Source organism: Pristiophorus japonicus, chromosome 1 (genome assembly GCF_044704955.1).
Source record: "Pristiophorus japonicus isolate sPriJap1 chromosome 1, sPriJap1.hap1, whole genome shotgun sequence".
Taxonomy (NCBI): Eukaryota; Metazoa; Chordata; class Chondrichthyes; family Pristiophoridae; genus Pristiophorus; species Pristiophorus japonicus.
Window position 1 is genome coordinate 118887442 of NC_091977.1, and position 13455 is coordinate 118900896.

The 13455-nt window shown below is 45.0% G+C and overlaps 1 protein-coding gene across 2 annotated transcripts in view; it reads left to right on the top strand.

Annotated features, from left to right (window-relative positions):
• The first annotated feature begins 1240 nt into the window (after positions 1-1240).
• LOC139265594 (protein prune homolog 2-like) overlaps positions 1241-13455 on the top strand; it is an 808581-nt gene continuing 796366 nt past the window's right edge. For both annotated transcript variants that reach the window (XM_070882707.1, XM_070882715.1), the window contains exon 1: positions 1241-1385. In XM_070882707.1, the coding sequence (XP_070738808.1) occupies positions 1350-1385 (36 nt within the window). In that variant the 5' untranslated portion in view covers positions 1241-1349. The remainder of the gene's footprint in view (positions 1386-13455) is intronic.

Below are 13455 nucleotides of genomic sequence, written 5' to 3' on the forward strand. Positions count from 1 at the left end.
ATCAATGTTAGTCCTCGGATGGAAATAATTTACTGGCGGGTGTAGGAACTACATGAGATGTTGGATGTGATTGTTAATGTGGAGGAGGAACAGGGAGGGTGAAACATAGAAAATGGGAGCAGTAGTAGGCCATTCGGCCCTTCAAGTCTGCACCACCATTCAATATGATCATGGCTGATCCTCTATTTCAACACCATATTCCCGCTTTTTTCCCATACCCGATGCCTTTTATTTCTAGAAATCTATATATCTCCCTCTTAAATATATTCAGTGACTTGGCCTCCACAGCCTTATGTGGTAGAGGTTCACCATCCTCTGAGTGAAAAAATTTCTCCTCATCTCGGTCCTAAATTTCCTACCCCGGAAACAGGGATTGTTCAGCTAAAGTGCTATTCAATGAGCAGTTGCTGAAGAGCTCTGACTGCAGGCTGGTGTTAGTGACTTCCTGCTTCTTCACCATCCTTGACATAATTTGTGTTGACTTTGTCATCTGGTTGAAGGCCTCATTCAATGGCTCCATCTGTTGTCCCCATGGCACAACAAAGTTATGCAGCATACAGCAAACCACAATACAGGGCATTCTGTGGGCTTCTCTTGGGGTAGCCACCAGACTTGTCCAGGCAGCAGAAGTGTTGCTTGAGTATTTTACTGGTCTGCCCTATGATGGCTCTCGATCTGGTTGTAGAGCAGTTGGAATGTGAAAATGGGTTTCTTAGAGGAGTGAAGAGCCAAATATGCAGGGGATAGCCCTTGTCCCCATGCAACCAGCCTCTAACATGCTTTATAGAGTAAAGGAATGGAGGATTGGCGCAATGGAACAGAACTGCATGATGAAAATGATGCCCATCTTTGCCAACTTTTTCTTTTCCCAACAAAAAGAACCCAAAAAGTTTGGTAATTACTTTTTGTCATTAGCACAGTGCCATTTAAGATATATCAGAGTAAGCAGTGAATACATGGCAGCAAAGGTTTCTTTAATAATGGTGGGTCCTTTTTGCTTCCGACCTTCCTGCTCTATTGCAGATAAGTCTCACGCAGCAACTCCCTGAACTCCTGCCAATTGCAGCAACTCTGAGGTGATGTCAGTGAGCTGGACACGATGATCTGATTGGTTGCAGCCAGCGCAGCGGCTGCATCGGCGCGCAGTGCTGCTGTGAGCGCGCGCGCGCGCCGGAGCTTTGCTGGTGCGTGGACGCGCGAGCTCTGACAGTCTCCAGCTGGCACTGAGGGGTGTTGCTCAGAGAAGACAGACTGGCAGAGGCGAGCGGAGCGAACCTAAACCCAGCCAAAATAAGACTCCGCTTTCTGTCGAATGTAGAGCTTAAGCAGTTACCAAACAAACGGGAAAGATGGAAGAGTTTTTGCAGCACACCAAGTCCATTCTGGTAAGACTGTCCTCAGATTCTCAGAGTTTTTACAGTAGTGAGGGGGTGCAGCACAAAGCACCTACCCTATTTGCACTGGCGATCCCAACGAAGTCTCCAAAGTGTTACTCCAGTGAGAAATGTCATTTGCTGAGGATTGGGTGGGTTGCACTGTGGTTTTATGATTTGCCTTTTTGCAATTAAAGTCAATTCAATCCTTCGTGCCTGTCACAGCCGGGCATTGCTGGCTGCATTCACGGGTTGCTGGCCACTTTATGTCACTGTGTATAAAACCAACACCTCTAATTCCACCAAACTATCAGCAACTTAAAAAAAAACTTGCTGATAGAAACCTCCATACAGTGCATTACTGCAACATGTAAAGCTTTTTATTTTTCAGGGTTTTATTGAATTCAGCAAAGTTGACATACTTTCTTGGGTTATGGTATATCACATGTACAGACAGTGATAGTCTTAGAGTTCAATATATTTTGGCACATTAGTTATTGAAGGTTAAGAAGGTCGTTTTTTATTTAATATGAGGGGAGGGGTTTGGGAGAGGCGAGGCAGATTAATTTGGAGGAGGGAGGGAAGAGAGAGGGAGTGAATGCAAGATTTGGGCAGAATGCTGCCTCTTGAGGTATTGGTAATGAATTAACCCGCTGCAGCCTGTAAACTGAGTGGTGAGAAGACCTGACACTGCTACACCCCTGTAATATTTGCCAGTGGACCGTGTGATATGCAGATTATGCACTAAAGTTGGGAAGCACTGAGTGTGGACTTCAGTTCTGTGGGTTTTCCCACAGTCCCTGGACCCCTTCTCAGTAGAAGGGAGTGGATAGTATCATACTATTTTTATTATTGGAATATAGTTTTTTTGATAAATTATTGTTGATATTTTCTTTGTGACTAATGGTTTGATTGGGGGAGAGGGGTAAACCTATTTAAGAATTGTAGGTTGTTGCTTACTGCTGTCTATATTGTGCCGTTAGACTGATTCAATTTGTGAATGCAAAACCATGATCAATATTAAACCTATCAGTATTTAATGAATTTTAAATTCAAAGTTTATTCCTCAGAAGTGTAGGAAAAGTTTCAAATCCCATATTTTACTGTTAAGATTATTTTGAGTCTTACAAAATAATAGAATTAAAAATTAAGATACTGTTGTGGAAGTCAGAAGTGTCAGTTTTAGGTAGATTATTTTCTCACTAAAGTAAATATTTTTACAGTTAGAGAATAACCAGAAGCTTCTGTTAGAATATAGTTGTGAATGTGAAATCTTGCAGTTATACGATACGTTTCTGTGAGCAGACATAATGCATAAACAGCAAGTTTGTTTATTTGGTGCTAGTGCTCATGCTAATAATCAAACTAAGTGTTTTTAGGATGTTGACTTCAGTGTTGTACTAGTAGGGTGAAGATTACCAACTTGTTGTCAGGTTGCACTTTGAACCTCAGTGAGCTGTTGCCTTGCTTGTTTTGTAATAATACAAGTAGGTAAAAGTGACTGTCTCTGTCGTTATTTACTTTTAACAATGTTCCATATGAAATGGGATTGAGCTAATGGGATTTTAATTCAATGTTATGTACCTGTTGTCCAGGCATGAAACAGGCACAATGGTAACCAATTTAGAAGGGCAGAGGCCAGTATCTGATCTGCACAGGCATTCAGGCCACTGCTAAATTAGTCAGGGCCTATTATTAGGTGACCCTGGAAGCTGCCTGAAATGAAGGTAAGCCTAATTTCAATATTGAAATGAGGCTCCTCTGTCCATTTCCGACCCAGATGCCAACATTTGCAAGCTCTGACTGCAGATCTTAAAGGGACCATTGGAGAACGCCGAAAAAGAGACCCCAAAACTTTGAAGTGTCCTTTTTGTGGAATTCGAAGCCCTATCTCCACAAAACAATTTTGGGCTGCGGCTGGCCCACCTTTGACCTCCTTCCCGGACTTATCTATGGGTCTCGGTACTGACCAAAATTGGTTCAGCCCCAACAGATGAGTTGTGTCAGGGTAATAAAAACAGAAAATGCTGGAAAGCTCAGTGGGTCAGGCAGCATCTGTGGAGAGAAGCTGAGTTAATGTTTTTGGTCGATGACCCTTCATCAGAACTGCCGAAGCATCATCGACCCAAAATGTTAACTCTGCTTCTCTCCACAGATGCTGACTGACCCACTGAGGTTTCCAGCATTTTCTTCTTTTATTTCAGATTCCAGCATCTGTTTTATTTTGCTTTTGCATTAGTGGTGTTGGGGTGCCTGATTGGTGCTCTCAGCTGCCTGAACTATGTGAATTATGATGATGAAACCCAAGGAGAAGTTTAGGATGGACCGCAAGCTGCCTTGTTCTAGCAATGGAATTGTTCTTTATGCAGACTATAGATATATTCTCTGTGTAGTCACTGTATCGTTGCATAAGATGGAGACTTGTTACCTGATGTACTGTCAATAAGGTCTACACTGTGTATATACTATGCTGGCACCACTAGAGGGTGCAACTGCTAGAGACTGGGGTTTCCTGCCCCTGTGACAGAGGCTGTCCACCAGAGGGCACTGCAGTGGGAGACCTGAGGGTCACCTGCATAGGTTCGCAGGGCCCAGTATAAAAGGCTGCCCACCATGCTTGTACCTCACTCTGGAGTTAAAGGACCAAGATCACTTCAGTTTGAGTACAACAAATTGCTTTGTGGAGTCATTCATAAGTGCATTACAGACATAACAACTGGCGACGAGAATACAGACTTTCACACAATTTTAGCTACCTTTGGCACACTAAAAGACTTCGCAGAGGGTGATGATTGGAATGCCTTCACGGAAAGGCTTGAGCGATATTTCGTGGCAAACGACCTGGCAGGGGAGACGGACACATTGGCGGAGAAGTGCAAGGCTATACTACTGACCAGTTGTGGGCCTGAGGTCTACCGCCTCGTCAGGGACTTGCTGGCACCCACGAAGGCCAAGGATAAGACATACGATGAGCTGACTGAACTAATTCGTGACCAACTAAAACCAAAACAGAGCATCTTCACAGCCAGGCACAGATTCTACACTCACCGCAGACCTGAGGGCCAGAAGATTGCAAAATATGCTGCTGACCTCAGGAGACTTGCGGCACCATGTGATTTCGGCACACACCTCAACGAAGCTTTGCGAGACATCTTCGTTATAGGAATTGGCCACAAGGGCCTCCTTCACAAGCTATTATCTACCGACACCACAGTCAACCTGCAGAAGGCCATCGACACCAGTCAGACATTCATGACCTCGACCTGCAACACCAAGCAAATTATTCATCCTGTGGACTCAAACCCGGCAAGTACTGTACACAGAATGGTGCCTTTCACAGGCAAGACTGTAGAACATGGTTCTGCCCAGGGCAGAGAGCACAGACCTCAAGGTTCCAGAACTCAGAGTCCGCCGAGGGGTGCTAATCGAGTAGCACCATGCTAGCGTTGTGGAGGAAACCATAGGGCTCAACAATGTCAGTTTGCTGAGTACGTATGCAAAGCCTGTAACACGAAGGATCACCTCCAGCATATATGTAAAAGAAATACAACTCACCGCCTAGCAGAGGAGTCGGTAGATGACTTTGAATCCAGCAGGGAGTATGATGTTTTGGCCAGGGAGACCGCTCAGAAGAAGTGTATGGAGTGTATACCTGCACCACCGATTGTCCTCCAGTGAAGATGGAAGTCGAGATAAACGGCGTTCCAGTCTTCATGGAAGTGGACACAGGAGCGAGCCAGTCAGTGATGAGCCAGGATGCCTTTGAGAGGCTATGGAACGAAAAATGACTCGAGCTGATTCCAGTACAGGAAAAGTTGCACACCTACACCAAGGAGCTGTTCCCAGTCCTTGGTAGTGCAGATGTAAGTGTAATCCATAATGGCGTGGTGCACAAGTTACCTCTGTGGATTGTTGCAGGTGACGGTCCAGCGCTATTCGGAAGAAGGTGGATGGGGAAGATCCAGTGGAAATGGGAAGACCTCTTCACTCCAGCAGTCGATGTCCCTCATGCTCAGAGGCAGAGCAAAACCTCACCTTCGCTTGGGCCAGGCACAAGAGAACAGACCAGCGCAATACCTGAGCCACAGACCGTCCATCATGACTGCATGGCAATGATCTGACCGGAACAACCTAAAAGTACCTTCCCGGCTCCAGTGGCAGGACTCCTGGGGAGGAAGATCGAATTCACTGGCACTGTTTCAGTTTTTGTGGTAGAATTGCAGGAGGAAAGGATCAAGGCAGTCTACTCAAGGACGGAGGCATCCCTGCTGCAGCGAGGTGCAGCGTGGCTGAAAAAAAAGATGGCTGTGGCAAAACCACGAGGTGCAACGCTGAGGGACCAACACGTGGGGTCTAACAAAGGATTTGATTGAGGTAAAGCCAGCAGGGTTTTCTTAAAGGCGACCTGCAACCAACTGAACGTAGAGACATTGTATGCATAGCAATCAATGTAACAAACCGATTAAGATTGTGAACAAAATGTTGTTGCGAGATGTCGGTACTAGTCCTAATGTAAAGAACAAAATATTGTTGCGAGATGTTGGGAATAGCATGTCCCCAAAAGTAGCAAACTAGCGAATTCGGGAGGGTAAAGGCGCTGATCCTGATGCCCTGCCCCAGGTGTCCCCACAAGTTATAGGCCAGTGACATCAGGAGGGTGAAGGCAGTGATCCCGATACCCTGCCCCAGGTCTATCCCATGCTGCAGGCACCCGATGGCACTATTCGCCACGGACCTGGAAACAAAAACGGTGTCAATACGTGCAGTCGTCCGCGGTTGCCCACCACCCGGGTGGATACGGCACAGCCCCCAGACCCAGTCGCTACCTCGGCTATGTCCGGGAGCGAAAGGTCAGAACCAACAAGTTCCCCAAATGGGACTTGGAACAGCCAGGTTCCCAACACCGTTGGAGAGCAGGCAGAAGATTCTGCAGCCCCCAAAGGAGGACAGGGAGGCTACACACATCTGTGGCTCTACCCACCATTAGGCAACAGCAAAGGCCCTGAGTCCTGACTTGGTGAGTGAAGCAAGCCCACCCCACTAGCAGGGAGCGCAGCGCCGCTATCCGACTAGGACCCCGTCTGGTTGCTCTGGAACCTGCGTTCTCGCACACCTGTACTGCTACCTCAGTACTTAACATGACTGAACCATGAATGCAATCTACCCAATCCGGGTGCACGACCACAAAACGTACTGAATGTAAGTCACTGAACCAAGGTGCCATGATACAAACTGTAACTTCCTTTCTTTGTACTTGCACTGTGTCTGATCCTGTATGTTAATGTAACGGGCCTGCTGCATGATCTCACTGTGTGGGGATGGGGGGAGAAAATGGTGTATGTAGCCATGGACACACACATGGATTACACTCAGAACCCACTGGAACCTACACTGCATCATCGAACCACCCAAACTAGTAACCACTACCCAACGTTGTGGCAAAACGACTTGGGGGTTAACAGGGAGAGAGCCAAGCCAAAGCACAGCCACGGTGCAAGGGCTATTTGCACTTAAGTCTGGGGAGAGCTAAGCCAGAGCACATAGTGCAAAGGTAATCGGCACAAAGGACTTGGGGAGAGTGATGTTATATATGCAGACTATGGATGTACTCTGTGTAGTCACTGTGTGATTGCATAAGATGGAGACTTGTTATCTGATGTACTTACAATAAGGTCTACACTGTGTATATACTATGCTGCCACCACTAGAGGGTGCAACTGGTGGAGACCGGGTTTTCCTGCCCCTGTGGCAGAGGCTGTCCACCAGAGGGCACTGTGGTGGGAGACCTGAGGGTTACCTGCATAGGTGCGCAGGGCCCAGTATAAAAGGCTGCCCACCATGCTTGTGCCTCACTCTGGAGTTACGAATATCGGACCAAGGTCACTACAGTTTGAGTACAACACATTGCCTTGTGGAGTCATTCAGAAGTGCACTACAGACATAACAGGAATCGTGCTCGGTTTCAGACACTAATGAATTTAGGCACCAGTGGGACCAAATGGGACTGTTATGTTTTTTGGAGTTTTTTCACTTTCATTTACTTTAGATTTCTTTTTGGGTTCAACACCATCAATTACTCCTAAAGGCGAGCCTTTGCTCCCTGTATACCATAGAGTTCTTTCACTTCCTCAGCTTTCTAAGTAAATTTATAGAATGCCTTGGGATTGAATAACCATCTTTTTTTCACTTTACTGGTTTTATCACGTATCCTCATATGATCTCCCCTGGCTTCAGAAGGTGGCAGAATAACATTCCCATAGACAATGACATTGGCTTTAATTGTTAAATCTATTAAACCGTAAAAGAGAAAGTGAGCAGTAGCAATGACATGACATTGATTTCCCGAGTAATTAATAAATTTAACTGTATTCTCGAGTAAGTAGAAAATAATAAATTTGTATAATTTAGATAACTATGTATTTTAGATAGTGGTCCTTTTTGCTTCCTCGCCATTTACGGATGATATCTGGCCTGACTGTCACACACAAAGATTTCACTCCCAATTTGAACTAGTGAGTGAGCCTGAGAAATACTTTCCAGAAAATAACTAGGCTTAAGCAGATTTAAATAACTCTCTGTTAAAACAAAAAAAAATCTGCCAATAAATGTAATTGGAACTAATCCCAGATATTGTTTGTATTTGAATTAAATGGTTTGACCCCATCTTCAGACAACTGACTAGTCAGTTGTCTGAAGAACAAAATGTCATCTTTTTCTGATCCTGAAGCTGGTTTTTAATCCCTTGTATTTACTGTGATAGAATATTATGCATCTTATACAGAATGCTTCATATTTTCACTGTGCCATTGTACTATTAAAGACAGATTGAATATAATTGAAATTAATTCATCACATGAGTAAAAGACTGTTTAATTTTGAAACTAAATCATATCTAAGTGTTTTCCTCTTACCCCTCATAACTGAAGTGTTGAGGAATGATGATTGACTCCTATAATAGAAAAAGTAATGTTAAGTTTCTCAGTGGCTTACTGGGAAATATACTGCCAAATTTAATATCGAAACATGGATTCTAAATTTGATTCCTGAGTTGGTTAATCTCAACCAGTGCCATAGAAGAGAAATTACAGTTGGCCTTGGACAAGGAGGGAAAATATCAGCCAGATTCTCTGCTCTTTATTGCTATCCAGTAACCCCCTATTGTATAAAATGCACATGTGTGATTGGCTGAGGACAGATTCAGGCACCTGATCCTGCCATGATGCTCCCCTATAAAATAGTCCACCGATACACTTCTGGTCTCATTGTAAAGAGTGGCCATTTTGTTGGCCATTTCTTAAGGTACTGGAGGCTGCCTGGCACCCATGAACCATCATCTTCAGGAGAGAAAAAAAGATTAAGGGGGAAAACAAGAAAAAAGGGCAGAGAAGGTTAAGGGGAAATTTAATACAGGTGTTTAACATTATGAGGGGTTTTGATAGAGTAAATAAGGAGAAACTGTGTCCACTGGCAGGAGGGTTGGTAACCAGAGGACACAAATCTAAAGTAATTGGCAAAAGAACCAGCACTAGGAAATATTCATGTCTGGGAGATAACAACTCCCTGCATAAAAAAAGTTATGACCTGGAATGTATTGGCTGAAAAGTGGATGAAGCAGATTCAATATTAACTTTCAATACTTAGAAATGGAAAAAAATTGCAGGGCTATGGGGAAAGAGCAGGGGAGTGGGACCAATTGAATAGCTCTTTCAAAGAGCCTGCACAGGCACTATGGGCAGAATAGCCTCCTTTGGTGTTGTATCATTCTATGAAAAAAGTAATAAGTAGTAGTTAAATGTGAAGAGTAAAAATCTGTATCTTTATCCAAAATTGGAATATTTCCAAAGACAGAAAATTCTCAATCAGGTGTTTAGAATTTCAGACCATCTGTAATAATTAATAGACATTTATAAATTAACAGACATTAATATTTCCTCGTACTTTTTAATACTTTAAGTGCCTCTTTTATTAAGAAATCTTTTCAAATTATAATTTCCTGTGGGTTATAACACTATTTACCTGAAGTGTATCTTTGTAATTTTGTTTAGTCATTTTATTATTATGATGCCATCCCAGTGGAAATTGGATTTTATTTTCACAAGAGTGAGGCAGACATACCTAGAATTCTCTAAGGTACTGAAATTACAAGTTTTTGTGTAACCCTTAAAGGGGAACATTTCTGCAAGGAGATAGGGTTCAATTTTCCCCAGTACTTGCACTGTTTTTTTTTGGAGTAGGCTACTTTTTCTGGCCGAACTTAAAAATCCCCAGTTTCCCCAATCAATTTGCACCAGTGTAACTCAGTTAGTTACGTTTTTTTTAGGTACTTTTTTTCTCAAAAGGGGGCGTTACCAGCCACCTATGCCAATTCTGGCCATTTAGGCAACTTTGGCTAGCTAATAGTTACTCCATTTCTACTTAGGCCAGCGTATGTGGCCTCTCGAGAAAACCCTTGCAGAGAGTTAAAGAAATCGGCGCAGGTAAGTACATCAGAGGCGGTTTGGCCTGGGCTCGGGGCGGGAAGCGGAGCGGACCTGGACCGGCACCGAAATTGGGGGCCACAGAGTGACAGGAAGGCACCGGAGAGGCTCGGTGGAGGAGGGAGCGAGCTCGAAGTACAACCCCTAGTAAAATGGAGAGTTTACAGACAGGAGAATTGTTCTTGCATAGTAGGACATCACTGTTGCTTCCATTTGCAGTGAAACTCTTTAGACTACAAGGAAATACTTCACTTGCAGCATTAGGTTTGCATCACTGATCTTTGATGGTATTGGGTGGTAGCTATGAGTTCAGTCACTTGAGAGATGCATCAGTTGCCTGGTATTATAATCGTGATGCCGTTCCTCTCTCAAATTTGTTCTATTCGATCTCATATTCTCCCTTTCTCTTCCACTAAACTGTCAGACTTATTTCCTGTAATGCTTTCCTGTGATTGAAATTCTCATCATGCCTGCTTTCCATCATAATTATGCTCCCTATTCATTTTACCTACATCTGACTTGAGTCCTTTAAGCCCGGTCTCAAAACTAGATGGTGATGTTACTTACTTACTGCTGAGCAGTCTTGAAGGAACTAAAATGAGTCCTGTGGCCTGACGCTGACTGTCCATTCCCTGTTGTCACCTCTCATGGCTGCCGTCCACAAGCCAACACTGCCTGCCATTCATCTTTCTCTGAGCTCTACTGCGCATGAGCGGAGCGACGTCAAGAATGTCATATTTTTTCCCCATGCATGCACAGAAGGCCCAGCTCCTTTTTCCAGTGCAGACCGCAGGGTCCACCCCGAGGTGACTGGCCACACTGCGCGGCTGCAGATTAGAGGCCAAACATCGAGGAAACTTCAGAGATTTTTTTGTGGAGCATCTATTTACCTAATTAAGCAGCGCAAGTCAGGCAATACGCCAGAAAACGGGCACGGGGAAAATTGAGCCCATAGTCTGTAACAATATTTATAGTAGTTTATCAGTTTAGAATCAGTTGGCGAAAGTAGACTGGAAACACAGACTAAACGGTGGCACAATTGAGGAACAGTGGAGGACTTTTAAGGAGCTCTTTCATAGTGCTCAACAAAAATATATTCCAATGAAAAAGAAGGGCGGTAAGAGAAGGGATAACTAGCCGTGGATAACCAGGGAAATTAAGGAGAGTATCAAATTAAAAACCAATGCGTATAAAGTGGCCAAGGTTAGTGGGAAAATAGAAGATTGGGAAAATTTTAAACGACAGCAAAGAATGACTAAGAAAGCAATAAAGAAAGGAAAGATAGATTACGAAGGTAAACTTGCGCAAAACATAAAAACGGATAGTAAAAGCTTTTACAGATATATAAAACGGAAAAGAGTGACTAAAGTAAATGTTGGTCCCTTAGAAGATGAGAAGGGGGATTTAATAATGGGAAATGTGGAAATGGCTGAGACCTTAAACAATTATTTTGCTTCGGTCTTCACAGTGGAAGACACAGAAACCATGCCAGAAATTGCTGGTCACAGGAATGTGGGAAGGGAGGACCTTGAGACAATCACTATCACTAAGGGGGTAGTGCTGGACAGGCTAATGGGACTGAAGGTAGACAAGTCTCCTGGTCCTGATGAAATGCATCCCAGGGTATTAAAAGAGATGGTGGAAGTTATAGCAGATGTATTCGTTATAATCTACCAAAATTCTCTGGACTCTGGGGAGGTATCAGCAGATTGGAAAGCAGCTAATGTAACGCCTCTGTTTTAAAAAAAAAAAGGGGGGCAGACAAAAGGCAGGTAACTATAGGCTGGTTAGTTTAACATCTGTAGTGGGGAAAATGCTTGAAGCTATCATTAAGGAAGAAATAGCGGGACATCTAGATAGGAATAGTGCAATCAAGCAGACGCAGCATGGATTCATGAAGGGGAAATCATGTTTAACTAATTTACTGGAATTCTTTGAGGATATAACGAGCATGGTGGATAGAGGTGTACCGATGGATGTGGTATATTTAGATTTTCAAAAGGCATTCGATAAGGTGCCACACAAAAGGTTACTGCAGAAGATAAAGGTACGTGGGGTCAGTGGAAATGTATTAGCATGGATAGAGAATTGGCTGGCTAACAGAAAGCAGAGAGTCGGAATAAATGGGTCCTTTTCGGGTTGGAAATCGGTGGTTAGTGGTGTGCCACAGGGATCGGTGCTGGGACCACAACTGTTTACAATATACATAGATGACCTGGAAGAGGGGACAGAGTGTGGTGTAACAAAATTTGCAGATGACACAAAGATTAGTGGGAAAGCAGGTTGTGTAGAGGACACAGAGAGGCGGCAAAGAGATTTAGATCGGTTAAGCAAACGGGCTAAGGTTTGGCAGATGGAATACAATGTCGGAAAGTGTGAGGTCATCCACTTTGGGAAAAAAAAACAAAAAAAGGGAATACTATTTGAATGGGGAGAAATTACAACATGCTGCGGTGCAGAGGGACCTGGGGGTCCTTGTGCATGAAACTCTTTTGAGTTCACCTGTGAAAACATAAAAAACAATAAACGGTGCCACCCGACCTGGGTGACACTCCAGACATTTTCAAGGCCCTTTTTTTCCCCCCTTTTTTTTTTGTGTTTTTCTTTTTTTTTTGTTTTTTTTTTTTTTGGGCACTAAAATCACAATTTTCCCCAGTGCCCCCTATAAAAGGGAAGGGGGACACTAAAAGCACCGGCAATTAAAACAAATTAAACTTTAAAACGTAAAATCAAATTAAAATTTGGTTGCCGGGCGTGATGATGCACTCCAGTCCCTCCGGTGCCCACCTCTCGCGGAAGGCCGCGAGCGTACCGGTGGACACCGCGTGCTCCATCTCCAAGGACACCCTGGACCGGATATAAGAGCGGAAGAGAGGCAGGCAGTCAGGTTGAACGACCCCCTCGACCGCCCGCTGCCTGGACCGGCTGATGGCACCCTTGGCCGTGCCCAGGAGCAGTCCTACGAGGAGGCCTTCGGACCTACCCGCTCCCCTCCGCACAGGGTGCCCAAAGATCAGGAGAGTGGGACTGAAGTGCAGCCAGAATTTCAGGAGCAGCCCCTTCAAATAGTGGAACAGGGGCTGCAACCTCGTGCATTCAATAAAAACATGGAACACGGACTCCTCCAGACCGCAGAAATTGCAGGCGGCCTGGGAGTCCGTGAACCGGCTTAAAAATTTATTGCACGGCACTGCTCCGTGCACCACCCTCCAGGCCAAGTCCCCGATGAATAGTGGGAGGACCCCTGCGTAGAGTACCCTCCATCGGGGACCCCCGCCTCCTCCGGACGGCAAGATGGTACGCCATGGCGTGTCCGGACGGCCGGCGAGGATGGCAAAGTTGAGGGTGTGCAGGAGCAGCCCGTACAGGAAACCCCTCCGCGCGGAACTGAAAGGCACGGAGGGGATTTCCCCGAGGCGGCTCAAGTTGTGAGGCGCCGGCCCCCGAGGGAGGTTCCGGGGTTTGGCGCCGATGAGGAATTCCGTCCGGACGGGGGTCAGTTCGGACGGGATCTCCCCACGTGCTTGAGCCTCCTCGATACACCTAACGGAGTCAGGGCCCAGAGCTGTTTTTAGCGACTCGATGGCATCGGCCGCGCGGCGGAC